The sequence below is a fragment of the Callithrix jacchus genome, chromosome 5, assembly GCF_049354715.1.
Source record: "Callithrix jacchus isolate 240 chromosome 5, calJac240_pri, whole genome shotgun sequence".
Classification (NCBI taxonomy): domain Eukaryota; kingdom Metazoa; phylum Chordata; class Mammalia; order Primates; family Cebidae; genus Callithrix; species Callithrix jacchus.
Window position 1 is genome coordinate 40,836,794 of NC_133506.1, and position 14,105 is coordinate 40,850,898.

The window sequence follows — 14,105 nt, forward strand, 5'->3', positions numbered from 1 at the left end:
AGATTTGCAACCTCTGGTTATGCTTTTTCCTTTAACCCTTTTAATACCTCCAAGACAGTTAGGATGATACACAGTTCATGCAGGAAGAAGATGCAGGTCCAAAAAGTGGAGTGTTTCTGTAAGTCACATAGCCAGAAAGAGGCCATGGAGCATTGGCCCTGATGGGACCTGGATGCATTTGGTTCTAAAGCCTCTGTCCTTTTAAATGATGTAAAGAGAATGTATATCACTATACCTAACACAGAGTTTGGCACCACAAAATCTAAACATGTGATGCCATTGGCTGATGAAAATTTCTTCCCCATCCTTCTACCTGGCCCTGCCACCCTCCCTCAGTTTGCATTCCTGTAAGAGAGAGCCAATCAACAGGGTGCCCATAAGGGCCTGGGAGGGGCGAGGCTGGGCAGTTTCCTGGCCCAGGGAGCTGAATAGGGACCGGAAGAAAGCTGTTGGCAGCCGCGCCCAGGGCTGTATGTCCAGTAGCCAGCTGGGTCCACAGACTAAAAACCAGCTGCTCATTTGTGTTCTCTTTGTGCCCTACACTGGGTTTCTCTAGCCTGTTATGAGCTGTTTCCCCACCTGCCTTCTGCCTTCGTTGTTGACTGAGTTCAGAGTAAATAGCCCTGGCCCCTCCCAACAACGGCATGTCCCCAGTCCCCAGGTTGAGCATGAGAAGCGGGGGGAAGTGTTCTCAGCTTCCATTTTGGGGACAGTGGCCACATGTACTCACATCACCAAACGCTTCTCACCTGTCATTGTCATCCCAACATTCCCTGCTCCAGACCCCCTCTAGCCTCCAGCAGCAAAGACCTCCTGGGGCTTCCAGAACCTCAGCTCATTGGAGCAGGAAAGATGTTTGAAGGCACTTCTTGCCTAACTCCCTGGGTAACTCTGTTTTGGAACCTAACACTGGATTCTAAAGCTTGATTTACACTTACTGGTCTCCTTACTCACAGGAGACCTAACGTATGGAGCACTTACTCCATTTATCCAGTGCCTATCATGGGTCAGACCTGGGGTCCCTGTGTCAATCAGTGTGGATCTACTCTCTATGCTCTCTGTGAGTATTGGGTTGTTCCAGGGCAGGAACATTGCATTTGTGCTCCCACTGAAGTCCTAGATAGGTGTCATTTTCACAGAGGACATGGCAGCTCAGACCTAGGAAAGGATTCATTCAAGGCCCCTCAGATGGAAAGTGGTGGAGGTGGGAGACAGACCCCTGACCCTGTCACCCCTTCAAGACCAGTGCTGGAGTGCCCCTTTTGACGACTTTCTCTTTGCCAAGCATCTTGCCCTATATATGTCATGTAGCAGGCACCCAGTGAATATTTACAATGTAATGGAAAAACCAAGGGCCTGGAGGGAGAGACCTGGGTTCAAAACCTTGTTTGTGCAGCTTTGCATGGGACCTTGTGGTGGAGGTGGAGTCCTAAATCCCTGAACACCCAGTTCCTTTGTCACATACAGCTGAGAACGGTAACTCCCGGGTCAGAGGTTTGCTAGGACGAATCTTTGAAAGAAGGAGCACAGAGCCTTATACAGTCAGCCCTGATCAGGGGCTGGTAGGACCAAGAAAGGGAGGCAGAAACACATACCCAAATGTCTTGAGACTGGTAGGCGCTTTGCCTTCCTGGGCCTGTTTCTGCTCGGGAGGGTTCGTCTGTTAATTACAAGTGCTATGTCTTTAGCCCCTACCATGGGCTCTGTATCCCTACCCTAGCCCTCCATCAAGGGGGATCTGCCCTCTCATCTGGCTGACCCCAAATCGAACCCTTTAATCTGCTTGCTCTACTGCCTCCCTGCGGGCCCTGCCCTATCCTCCTCAACGTGGGGAGGGGACATTCTGAAGAAACCTCAGAGTGCTGGAATAGAAACCCAGGAGCCCTGGGCCTCGGCTTTCAGGCCCCAGGAGGGAGGAGTGGACAAGGGTCCGGCCGCGGCTGGTCCAGTCCTGAAAGCTGCATAAGTTCCTGGTTCCCACTGGGGCCAAGAGTGATACCTGATCCCGGGGCATTGTGAAATGGCCTGAGGTGGCAGCCCGCCCGCCCGCGGTGCCTGCAAAGCCCTCTACCCTCCCCTTCCCCGCTCTGCCCCGCCCCTACCCCACGCCCTCTCCCCTACGCGCGGTTAAATCCCCGCACCTGAGCAGCGGCTCACACCTGCACCCCGCCCCGGCATAAAACCATGCCTGCCAGTCGCCTCTGCCGGCTAGCTGCCGCCCTGCTCCTCGGCCTGCTGCTGTTCGGCTTTACTCTAGTCCCAGGTGAGTGGGGCGAGGAGAGGCCCGGCGCCCAGAGCGGCAGAGCCACGAGCGAGCGCCAGGATGGAGCCAGGCCGAGGCGTAGCCTGTGGAGGCTGGGGAAGTGGGAATTCCTGGGGTGGAAGTGGAGCCGGGGGGGTCCCCTGGGGCCTAAGGATGGTGACCCTTGGAGCCTAGGATGTGGGGTCCAAAGTGCTGGAGGTGGAGAGACCATTGATGGCTGAAATTTGGGAGGGTTCTGTGCTGAAGGCGGCCACTCCCTGGGGGCAGTGGGCTGGGGGTTGGGGGTGATCTGCCTAGACCTCGGAAGCTCCTAGACACTCAGCTGTGCGGGGTCCCCTGGGGTTGAGATCTGAGGGCTCCAACGCCAAGATAATAGAAACCAGTAGCCCTGGGCCTTGGCTCTCAGGGCCTCCCCAGGAGGGAGAAGTGGACAGGGATCCAGCCTCAACTGGTCCAGTCCTGGAAGCTGCCTAAGTTCCTGGTTAGGGAGCTCTCGTACTCCCGGGGGTCAGGAACCCGAGATCTGGAAGTGGGAGTCTCTGGGGGCTGTAAGGGGACTCCTAGGGCCAGAGGCTGAGAATTCCTTGGAGTTAAGGTTTGGAGCAGGAGGTGGGCATCCTCGGAGGCTGGCGCCACGCCCCACCGTCGACTGTCCCGGGTCTCCCCTCCCAGGCACCGGAGCAGAGAAGATGGGCGTGTGCCCCGAGCTCCAGGCTGACCAGAACTGCACGCAGGAGTGCATCTCCGACAACGAATGCGCCGACAACCTCAAGTGTTGCCGCGCGGGCTGCGCCACCTTCTGCGCTCTGCCCAATGGTAACCTCAAGGCGGCAAAGCTGGGACGGGACGGGACGGGGCGGGGCCGGGCCGCGCTCGGCTGGAGGAGGCGGGAGCTCCCGGGTTCCCGGAACAGGGGCTCCCCCGACCCGGGAACCCCCTGGAAAGTCGAGGCAGATGAAACCAGATCCGCCAGTGCTCTCCCTCGCATGGCCCTAGGGGAGACAAAAGCGCCGTTGAAGCGCAGCCCAGGGGCGTCCGCACCCCTAGCTGGATTCGAGTCTCTGGTGCATGACCGGCTTCCGGGCACGCACAGCTGAGACATTGTTCCCCGCGGCCTGGGGACCCGGGGCCGCAGTTTCCTTCTCGGACAGGCCAGAGCCTGACCTGAGGGAAAGCACGGAGCCTGGGGCACTCACCTCTCCTCTTGGAGTCCCTCTCTGGGGGACTCCCCCAGCCCTGGAGAAAGACTGGGAGCGCCTGGCCTGGTAAGATTTTCCCCAATTCCTCTGTCCAGGCGGAAAGGAACGTCACAGATTTAGGCAAGTGCCAAGCTCATCTTAGAGGTGTGGAAGGGAGCATCAGCGAGAGAAAAGTGTTCTTGCCCAAGGTCCCACCGCCAGCCCACGGCCGCAGGAGCCCTAGTGAGGGTTCAGCTTTGGCCTTTCCGGCGACTGGCTGAGCGATTGGAAGAAAGTGAGGATTTCTTCCCGGACAATTTATCACCCTTCCTTGTCCTTGTCTTTCAGTCAATCTCTTCCCCTCTAAGGATTGAGTGAGTGCGAGCTGGGGGCTCCCTCAAAGGTGCTTGCTGGAGCTGCAGTGTCTCCACCAGGCTGATGAGAGCAGGCAGTGGCTTAGACAGCATGGAATCTCAGCTTCTCGTTCTCCAGAGGGAAATGCTGAGGATTAGAGGCAGGGATAGGACCTGGAGAAAAACAAGGTTCTGTAATGATGGTCTTTATCCAGAATATAGCCCTGGTGACTTTTCCTCTTTGTTATTTCCCTGAAGATGCCAGCACAGGCTGGCAAGGTTTGTAGTAGGCCGATCAGCAGGGAGGTGGGAAGTGGAGGGGGACCGGCAGCCACCAAGGGCTACATCCAGGTCAGGAGGCCCCTCTGGACCAGGGAGAGGAGGATCAGGAGAGAGGAAGATTTGGAGAGAATGCAGGTGGCAGGCAGATGAGAGAGGTGGAGGAGCAAAGGAGGGTGTATTTGCTGTTTGATAGATGAAGAACTTGTTCCCTTGTCTCAGATGGACAGACTGAGGCAGGAAGAGGGGCAAGGTCAGATGGTCTCCTGAGCCAGGGAGGCAGCCTGGAGGTTTGAATCCTAATTCTGCCATTTTCTAGTTGTGTGATCCTGAGCAAGTTGCTTTATCTCTGTGAGCCTCTGCTGTAAAATGGAAATAATTCCAAACTTTATAAGACTGACATGAGGGCTAAATTAAATAATGCATGTAAAGTGTCTATTAGTGAGAAGATACTCTAATCACAGTGGCTTGTTTTCATTATTAATGGTTCCCTATTTATTCCCAAGGCAGACCAATATTGAAGGCTCCTACCCCTTTCAAGAGAATGAATTTCTTTGCCCCAGGAAGTCAAGACCGTCAGCCACTTAAAAAATTTTTTTTTGAGATTGAGTCTCTCACTCTGTTTTCCAGGCTGGAGTGCAGTAGCATGATCTCGGCTCACTGCAACCTCTGTCTCTCAGGTGCAAGTGATTCTCCTGCCTCAGCCTTCCAATTAGCTGGGATTACAGGCATGTGCCACCACACCCAGCTAATTTGTTTGTATTTTTAGTGTGTGGGGGGGTAGTCTCACCACATTGGCCAGGCTGGTCTCGAACTCCTGACCTCCAATGATCCACCCGCCTCAGCCTCCCAAAGTGTTGGGATTATAGCCATGAGCCACCACTCCCAGTGATCTGGCCACTTTCATTGTCCTTTACAGCTAATCATCCTGTGTTTTACACACAAAAACCTGCCCATGAATGTTTCTAGCACCTTTATTTATAATTGCCAAAAGTTGGAAGCAACCATAATGTCCTTCAGTTGATGAATGGATTTGGCTGGTGAGGTCTATGGGTATGAGTGAAGATTATAAGTGTGTAACCCCTCACATGTGTACTCCACTTCACCCTTTACATGGCAGCATAATCCTTAACCATGGCAGCAGCAGTTAACACATAGACTCTGGAGCTAGATTTCCTAGGTTTCAAATTCTGCCTCAATTCTGTGTGACCTTAGGCAAATTACTTAACCTCTCAGTGCCTCAGTTTCCTCATTTGTAACACAAGGAAACATTAACAGATCTCTCCCCACTTTTAGGATTATTGTGAGAATTAGAAGATTTAATGTATTTTAGGTGCTTAACATAATACCTGGCATGCAGTAAGAGCTAACTTAAGTGTTCACCGTTATAACTTCTCATTATTACTACAGTACTTTGATCTTCCAGGGAGAAATAATATATGTTTGTCTCCGCTGCTTTCACAATAACCCAGTGCTGTGAGTAGCACTGGTTCCACTGGTACCTAAAGACACGGAGGCTCTGGGAGATTTCTGGCCCTAGGCCATGAAGTCCCACAAAGACAGAGCTGGCACTCAAGCTGAGGTCCTGTGATTCCATTTGGGAGCAGGAGGAGGGATTTGCGGGTGATCTTCCTGTGCCTCCTGAGAGCAGCTCAGGTGCCCCAGATGGACTCAGGCAGGCAGCTCTGCTGCATGTGAAGCCAGTGAGGGGCAGGGGGGGGCCATGCTGCAGGTGTAAGTTCATCTCCCTGTATCACCTCTGCTCACTTACCCTCACTCCTTTTGCTCCAGATAAGGAGGGTTCCTGCCCCCAAGTGAACAGTGACTTTCCCCAACTCGGCCTCTGCCGGGACCAGTGCCAGGTGGACAGCCAGTGTCCTGGCCGGATGAAATGCTGCCGCAATGGCTGTGGGAAGGTGTCCTGTGTCACTCCCAATTCCTGAGGTAAGTGAAGGGGAGAGAGAAAGTGCTTCGATGGCCAGGTGTTGTGGAAAACAGGAGAACACGTCGCCAGGCAGAGGGAAAGGGAGGATAGTTGCAGGGACAGCTGGGAAAGGTGTACCAGAGGGTGACCCTCAGCCCATTCTAAAAGAAGAGTGAAAGGGGGGTAGTCTGATGAGCTGCAGTGGGGAGGCAGTCTCAGGCAGAGGGAACAGGATAAGCAAGAGCTGGCTGGTGCCCTTGGGTTGAAATCTCGTGGTTGTCATGTGCTACTTTTAACAATTTCTCTGCAAAGGAACCTGAAGATAACTGATAGAATCCAATAGTGCATAGATGAGACCACTGAAGCCCAGAGTGTGGGTATACTCTCAGTGCCAGAGAGGGAACTATGGTTTCTCTAAACGAAGCTATGGTCTCCCTGGGGCCAGTGCTCTCAGATGCCAACTGCATGGGTAGTCTTTGTAGTCAAGAAGACTGGGTTCAAATGTTAGTGCAGACACAGCCTTTTCACCTCACTGAGCCACAGTTATCTTGGTTATAAAATGGGGCTAAATAAGATCTAATTAATCATCGAGTCCCATTTTAATCTAAGAAATGAAGGCATGGGAACTTCCTGATAGTAGAGGGATTCTTTTTTTCTTTTTAATTTTTGAGATGGAGTCTTGCTCTGTCACCAGGCTGCAATGCAATGGCATAATCTAGGCTCACTGCAACCTCCACCTCCTGGGTTCAAGCAGTTCTCCTACCTCAGTCTCCTGAGTAGCTGGGATTACAGGCATGCGCCACCACACCCAGCTAATTTTTGTATTTTTAGCAGAGACAGAGTTTCACTGTGTTGGCCAGGATGGTCTTGATCTCCTGACCTCGTGATCGGCCCACCTAGGCCTCCCAAAGTACTGGGATTACAGGCGTGAGCCACTGCGCCCAGCCTAGTAGAGGGATTCTTAGGGAGAGGAATGGCTATGGCCCCTCAGGAAAGCCACACTGGACAGATGGGACCAGGTGTCCTAGTGATGGTCTGAAGGAGATGTCTAGAACCTGTAGAAAATGCAACAGAGCCCCAAGAAGGTGAGGCTTTGCTACATGGGTATGTGGGATGGGGTGGGCTTAAGGAGCTGGTCCAGGACTTAACCTGAAAGTACTCTTGTCCTGTAGATATTGTTGTTGATGGTATTATGGTTTTCTTCCTCCAGCTCCAGCCACCACCAGACTGAGCAGTGTGGAGGGAAAGTTTCTGCCTGGCCCTGTATCTGGTTCCAGCCCACCTGCCCTCCCCCTTTTATGGCCTCTGTATTCCCTCCTGGGCTGACCACAGTTTCTCCCTTTTCCAACCAATAAAGTAACCACTTTCAGCACGTTCTGTCTCTGTTTCCATCTCCCCTGACTTGAGTTGAGGTGGATGGGCAAGTGTTGGGGGTGTGACCAGATCATCCAGGCGTGAAGTCCAGACAAGGATCGTCTGGTAGGTGTGAGCACTCTCCTGGTGGATCCTCGCACCAACCCTGTGAATCTGGTCGTTATTCCTCCATGGGGATGGATGAGAAAACAGAGGCTCAGACAGGTGATGGGATACTTCCAAAGTTGCTCAGATTTATTGCTGGGGGTGCTGATAACAGCAGCAGCATGCACCAGGTGCCAGACACAGCGCTGGGAGGTTTGCTTTTGAGATCCTCTGGCTCCTCGAAACAGTCCCCTGCGTAATTAACAGCACACCCCTGTCATAGACCTGGACTCCAGGAGATTACTTGCCAGTGGCCATACAGAAAGATGGCGAAGCCAGGATCCCTTCTTATTGATTTAAATCAAAGTTTTATTTTGTATAATTAATCTAGTCATATGCATCAAAACTCAAAAGATTTTTTTAAAAAGGATATACAATGAAAAGTGTCTTTCACCCTTTACCCCCTGCCTCCACAAGAAAGAATGTTGTTTTCTTTCTTTCTTCTTTTTTTTTAGATTCTCTCTCTGTCACCCAGGCTGGAGTGCTGTGGCACAATCTCAGCTCACTGCAACCTCTGCCTCCCAGGTACAAGCAATTCTCCTTCCTCAGCCACCTTAGTAGCTGTGTTTATAGGCACTTGCCAACACACCCACTAATTTTTGTATTTTTAGTAGAGACGGGGTTTCACCATGTTGGCCAGGCTGGTCTCAAACTCCTGACCTCAGGTGATCCGCTGCCTCCACCTCCCAAAGTGCTGGGATTACAGGCATAAGCCACTGCGCCCTGTCCACCAAGTTGTTTTCTATGGAGACAACCAATGTTCTATTTCTTGTATTTCCTTTCAGATATGTATCTCCAACTCTCAATCTTTTCTCTCTTTTTCCCTTCTCCATTTCTTCCTCTATGCCTAACTACCTTTCTTCTCTATCCCTTCCTCTCCATCCTTCTCTCTCTCCATGCCCCCTCTCTTAATGTCCCTCTCTCTATGTACATTCCTCTGTCTATATCCCCTTCCTCTACTTCTCTCCCCACTCCCTATCTATCATCTCTTTCCATCTGTTAGAGTAGGTAGTTAGGCAGACAGGAGCAGAACAAGAGAGGGCTCCCCCCTCACACCCAGGAATGTCAGGTGACCATCAGGTGTTAGGTAGTGGTTAAACTGTCTCTTTAAAATAGGGTTTGATGCAGTGGCTCATGCCTGTACTCCCAGCACTTTGGGAGGCTGAGGCAGGTGGATCACCTGAGGTCAGGAGTTCAAGACCAGGCTGACCATGGTGCAACTCTGTCTCTACTAAAAATACAAAAATTAGCCAGCCATGGTGACATGCACCTGTAATCCCAGCTAATCAGGAGGCTGAGGCAGGAGAATTGCTTGAACCGAGGAGGCGGAGGTTGCAGTGAGCTGAGATCACACCACTGCACTCCAGCCTGGGCAACAGAGAGAGACTCCATCTAAAAAAACAAAAAGGAAACTAGCCACTCACCCCTGTTCCACCCTCAACCCATGATCTCCAATAAAGAAAGAAGGTCAGCAGGTCTCACCACCCATGCTGTAGCCCCCACACCCAGCTCACCACTGCCGCTGCCACAGCCACCAGCCATACCCTCACCTCCACTGACACCCCCACCAGCCGCCTCCCCACTGGCTGCCCCTCCCAAGGAGCTCACTGCCCCATCCTCCGAGGACCCCCTAGCTGCCAGACACCTGGTTCCTGCACCTAGCCAAGAAGCAGGAGATGGCGCCCGTATATGTGTGGGTAGACGGACTAGGAGGCCGTCGAGAGTAGCAGAGAGGGCATCTTCCAAGAGGGGGACAAATTCGTCGTCCACACCAAGGACGTCCCTTCACTCAAGGTGAGTCCCAGCCTTCTCCAAAAACTGGGCTTGATGGGTTTGGTCACTTGAGTGTTTGTTGAGCGCCTTCTAGATGACAGGCTTGTGTGGGGACCTGCAGATCCAGTCATGGCTGAGGCAGAGTGGCTGGGCCCCCCTGGAATTCACAGACCCATGGAGCCAATAGAGGTGGCGAGGACCTGCAGGCCTCAGAGGTATATTTGTGTATGTGTCAATACATGTATTACCTGTATATAAGGTAAAGCATTTGTGTTCATTTGTTAGTTTGTTTTGAGACGGTTTCCCATTATTGCCCCAGTGGGAGTGCAGTGGCACAATCTCAGCTCACTGCAACCTCTACCTCCTGGGTCAAGCGATTCTCCTGCCTCAACCTCCTGAGTAGCTGGGATTACAGGCATGTGCCACCATGCCTGGCTAATTTTCTGTGTTTTTAGTAGAGACAGGGTTTCACTATGTTGGCCAGACTGGTCTTGAACTCCTGACCTCATGATCCACCCACCTCAGCCTCCCCAACTGCTGGGATTACAGGCATGAGCCACCACGCCCAGCCTTGTTTTGTTTTTTTGAGATGGAATCTCACTCTGTTGCCCAGGCTGAAATGCAGTGGCAAAATCTCAGCTCACTACAACCCCCACCTCCCAGGTTCAAGTGATTCTCCTGCCGCAGCCTCCTGAGGAGCTGGGATTACAGGCATGTGCCACCACACCCAGCTAATATTTGTATTTTTAGTAGATTATGGGGCTCCATCATGTTGGCCAGGCTGGTCTCGAACTCAGGTGATCCACCTGCCTCGGCCTCCCCAAGTGCTGGAATTACAAGAGAGAGCCACTGCACCTGGCCACACCCTACGTCTTAGAAGAGACTCAAGTTTTTCTAAGGTAAGCCTTTAACCGAAGTTTGGTCAAGCATCCTTGCTTTTTATTAAGACGGGCCTTTAAGCCTCTTTGTCTTAGTGTCGCAGGAAAAGCCGCTGACAGAACCCTTCAGACATCGGAGTGAGGAAGAAAGAGACTTTTATTCAGCTAGCTGTGGAGCACGGATTGACTAGTGTCCAAAAAGCTGAGCTCTCGGAAAAGAAGTTTTTTTCCCTTTTTAAAGACATACAACACAAGGGGGAGCAGAGGTAAAACTGTGTCAATGCCCACTGGCTGGACATCTGAACTTAGTCTTTTGCTTTCATTGATTTGCTAATTTACATGTGCTGTGCACGGGGCATGGGGGTGGGGTGGAGCATTACAGAAGTTGAATGAAGGCAGTGAATCACTTAGTGACAGAGGCATCTCCAAGGGAGGGTGCTCTGATTGGTGCACATGGGGAGTACATGACTCAGGGAAAGTCCTTGGACAGTAAGAAAAACATTTGCAACACTTTCAAGGCTTACAGATGACATAGGCACCAGTTAACAGAGAGGTGATTTATTTTCTCAGTCCTTGGACCCTGCTGGGGTCAGGCGGGTGGAGCCTCTCAACTGCTGACTTCAACTTCGTGCTATCATTTTATCTCCCCTCCCCAGCTTTTCTAACAGAAGACAGGCAAGGGAGAGAGATGGTCTCCTCACTCTTTAGGAGGGACTCTTAACTCTCCTACATTGGGCTTCTAACCCAATCCCATCCTTTACCCAATCCCATTCTTTACCAGGGTAAAATGTACCCCACCACTTATCCAGAGTGGCCAATTGGTGCTGCAGTCTTTTTCCTTTGGGTCAGGACTGTCTTCAGTATAGTCCCTTCGTGGTCACTAGGAAGATGTTACCAGAAAGAAGTCCCAGGCCAGGCGCAGTGGCTCAGCCTGTAATCCCAGCATTTCAGGAGGCTGAGACAGGCAGATCCCAAGGTCTGGAGATTGAGACCAGCCTGGCTGACATGGTAAAACCCCGTCTCTACTAAAAATACAAAAATTAACTGGATGTGGTGGTGCACACCTGTAATCCCAGCTACTCTGGAGGCTGAGGCAGAAGAATTGCTTCAACCCAGGAGGCAGAGGTTGCAGTGGGCTGAGATCGCGCCATCGCACTCCAGCCTGGGCGACAGAATGAGACTCAGTTTCAAAAAAAAAAAGAAAAATTGAAGTCCCGAGCCAGACCCCAAGAGAGGGTTCTCAGATCTCATACAAGAAAGAAATCAAGGCAAGTTCACAGAGTGAAGTGAGAAGCACGTTTATTAAGAAAGTAAAGGAAAAAGGAAAAAAGAATGGACAAGCAGAGCAGCCCCAAGGGTTGCTGGTTGGTGATTTTTATGGTTATTTCTTGATTATATGTTAAAACAGGGGTAGATTATTGAAGAATTTTCATGGAGAGGGGCAGAGATTTCCCAGAACTGAGGATCCCTCCCCTTTTTAGTCTATATAGGATAACTTCTGAGTTGCCATAGAGTTTGTAATCTGTCATGGCACTGATAGGAGTGTCTTTTCGCTTGCTAATGCATTATGAGTAGCATATAATGAGCATTGAGGAGGACCAGAGGTCACTTCCATTGCCATCATGATTTCAGTGGGTTTTGGCTGGGTTCTTTACCACATCCATATTTATCAGCAGGGTCTTTGTGACCTGTATCTTGCACCAACCTCCTAACTCATCCTGTGACAAGAATGCCTAACCTCCTGGGAATGTAGCCTAGCAGGTCTCACCCTTATTTTATCCAGCCCCTATTCAAGATGGAGTCACTCTGATTGGAAGGCCTCTGACACAATGATTTCTTACTTTAATCCCTGGGGTGTGCACCTATGCTTTGGGGTGAGGGGGAAAGGAGAATAAGGGAGTAATGTCAGTGACTCTGGCCCCCCCAGGAAAAGCCTTTATGTCCTTCCTTTCTTCTTTACCCACCGTGGGACATGAGAGATCTGGAATGCCTCAGTAAGTTTGTCCAGAATGTCTGGCCAGCCTGGCTTGGTGTCTGTCAGACCTTATCTTCCTCATCTCCTTGTGGGACCAGGGACCAGACAAGACTCCAGGGCACCTCCATCCACCCTCCAGGGCACAAGCTGAAAGAGCCTCCTGATGGGTGCCCCCTGGCCCAGGATGGCAGTGTAGATTTTCTTCCAGCTCCCCACTTTCTGACTTCTATTCCTGTCCATGCTTTGGTCTCCCCAGCCTTTTAGGCAGAAACAGAGGCATCCAGTGGTGGGCTGGGAAGAGTTGCTGGGAACTTGGTGTGTGAATACCACTACCTCCACTTTCTCCTGTCCTTCTGCAGGTTTGCATTCTGAAAGAATGGCCTAGGCAGGGTGACGTCTAACCCAGGGATGCCAAAGGTATGGTCCACATGCCATCATTTCTTTCACCAGCACCCGTATCACATGACTGTGTCACTCCTGTGACTATATCACTCCTGCTGCTTCTACTTGTCAGCCCTTGTGTGGCCACAGAGCCCTCAGCTCAGGACTCCAGGCAGCTGCTACAGCTGCCCATTGAGGTTGGCAGGCAGATTTGCCTCCCCTGATTTAACTCAAGAAATAAAATGCTAATGGTAGAAAGTCAGACCTGGTGGTTGAGGTTTTACAGAGTGAGAAGACTGCACAGGAACCCTGAGCAGGGGTCCAAAGAAGACGGGATTTCAGACCCTCCACCAAAAGCTTAAGAGGGAGTCCCAAGTCGAAGGCCTCCTGCAGAAGATGAGGTGAGGTTGCCAGGGATCTCAGTAATAGACAGGAAGAATCTACCAGGGAAGGAGGACTGAGAAGTGGGATAGGGCAGGTAAGAAAGCAGGGGTGAGTTAGACCAGGCAGAACCTCTGGATAAGACCCTTCCTTTAATTTTCTTTTTTAAGTTCCTTGATCAATAAGTTCAATATTTTTATCTGAATAATTTATAGAAGATGTCTATTCACCAGGCGTGGTGGAATGTGCCTGTATTTTCAGGTACTTGGAAGACCAAGTGGGGAGGATTGCTTGAATCCAGGAGTTGGAGGCTACACTGAGCTATGATTGTGACACTCTACTCCGGCCTGGGTGACAGAGTGAGTCCCTGTCTCTGAAAAAAAGAAAAAGAAAAGAAAAGAAAATAGTTGTTTGGCTTAGCTCTCAGCAGACTGCTCCTGAGCTCTGAGGAAACTTACCTTCTGAGCTACCTGATCTTCATTCTATACAGGGGACATCTTGGAATGGTTCCACCTTTTCTTAGCTTCTTTCCCAGACTTCTTCTTGTGGACTGGATTCTCTCATTCAGCATCATGATCTTTCTTACACATCTCTCCATCATGACTGGAATTACGTTGTTCTTTAGGTATTAAGAAAATTCTTTCTTGTAAACATCTTCATCTTCTTGCATAGGGTAATGCATATAATCTGCGATCTTCTGACCCAGGATGTGCTTCTGCATTGAATTCCCTGCTTTTTGAATCAGAACCAGGGAACTGTTTGGTAACTGTGAGGGATAGACAACCTCAATCCACAGCTTCCTTCAGGGCCCCCTAACTTTATTTCCATTGGTTGTTCTGGCAAGTAGCAGATGAAGAACATCAAGTAACCATCAGTGATACCCGTCTCTGCTCACCTCCACTTGACCTTCATAGATCTTATCCATGTCAAGCCTATTGAGGAGCCCGTGGGTCAGCAGAGGCCATGTTCTGCAGCATAATCTGACTGGCCAACCTTCACGCCATACCTAGGAAGTTCATGAACATATGCTGTGCAGACCATCATATCCCCTTCTGTATGGGCAAAAACCATATGATCTCCCTGTTAGTTATACAAACTATCATCCTGATTTGGGTGCTTTCTACTCATCCAGGATTACCAAGTGTTTCTGAGCATAGTAATGTTTAACGAACGCATCTTCCGAATGTTATCTTGTATCTCTT

General features: G+C 50.8%; 1 protein-coding gene across 2 annotated transcripts; it reads left to right on the forward strand.

The window, feature by feature from the left end:
* The first annotated feature begins 2,155 nt into the window (after positions 1–2,155).
* WFDC2 (WAP four-disulfide core domain 2) lies at positions 2,156–7,369 on the forward strand. 2 transcript variants are annotated; one of them, XM_002747645.7, is made up of 4 exons: positions 2,156–2,263; positions 2,936–3,079; positions 5,865–6,017; positions 7,208–7,369. In XM_002747645.7, exons 1-3 carry the CDS (start codon positions 2,185–2,187, stop codon positions 6,014–6,016), a joined length of 375 nt encoding a protein of 124 aa, XP_002747691.3. In that variant the 5' UTR covers positions 2,156–2,184; the 3' UTR covers position 6,017; positions 7,208–7,369. The 2 variants fall into 2 exon arrangements, 1 of the variants encoding a protein (XP_002747691.3); XR_013536358.1 differs by lacking the exon at positions 2,156–2,263 and having other exon boundaries at positions 2,938–3,528.
* The last annotated feature ends 6,736 nt before the right edge of the window (positions 7,370–14,105 follow it).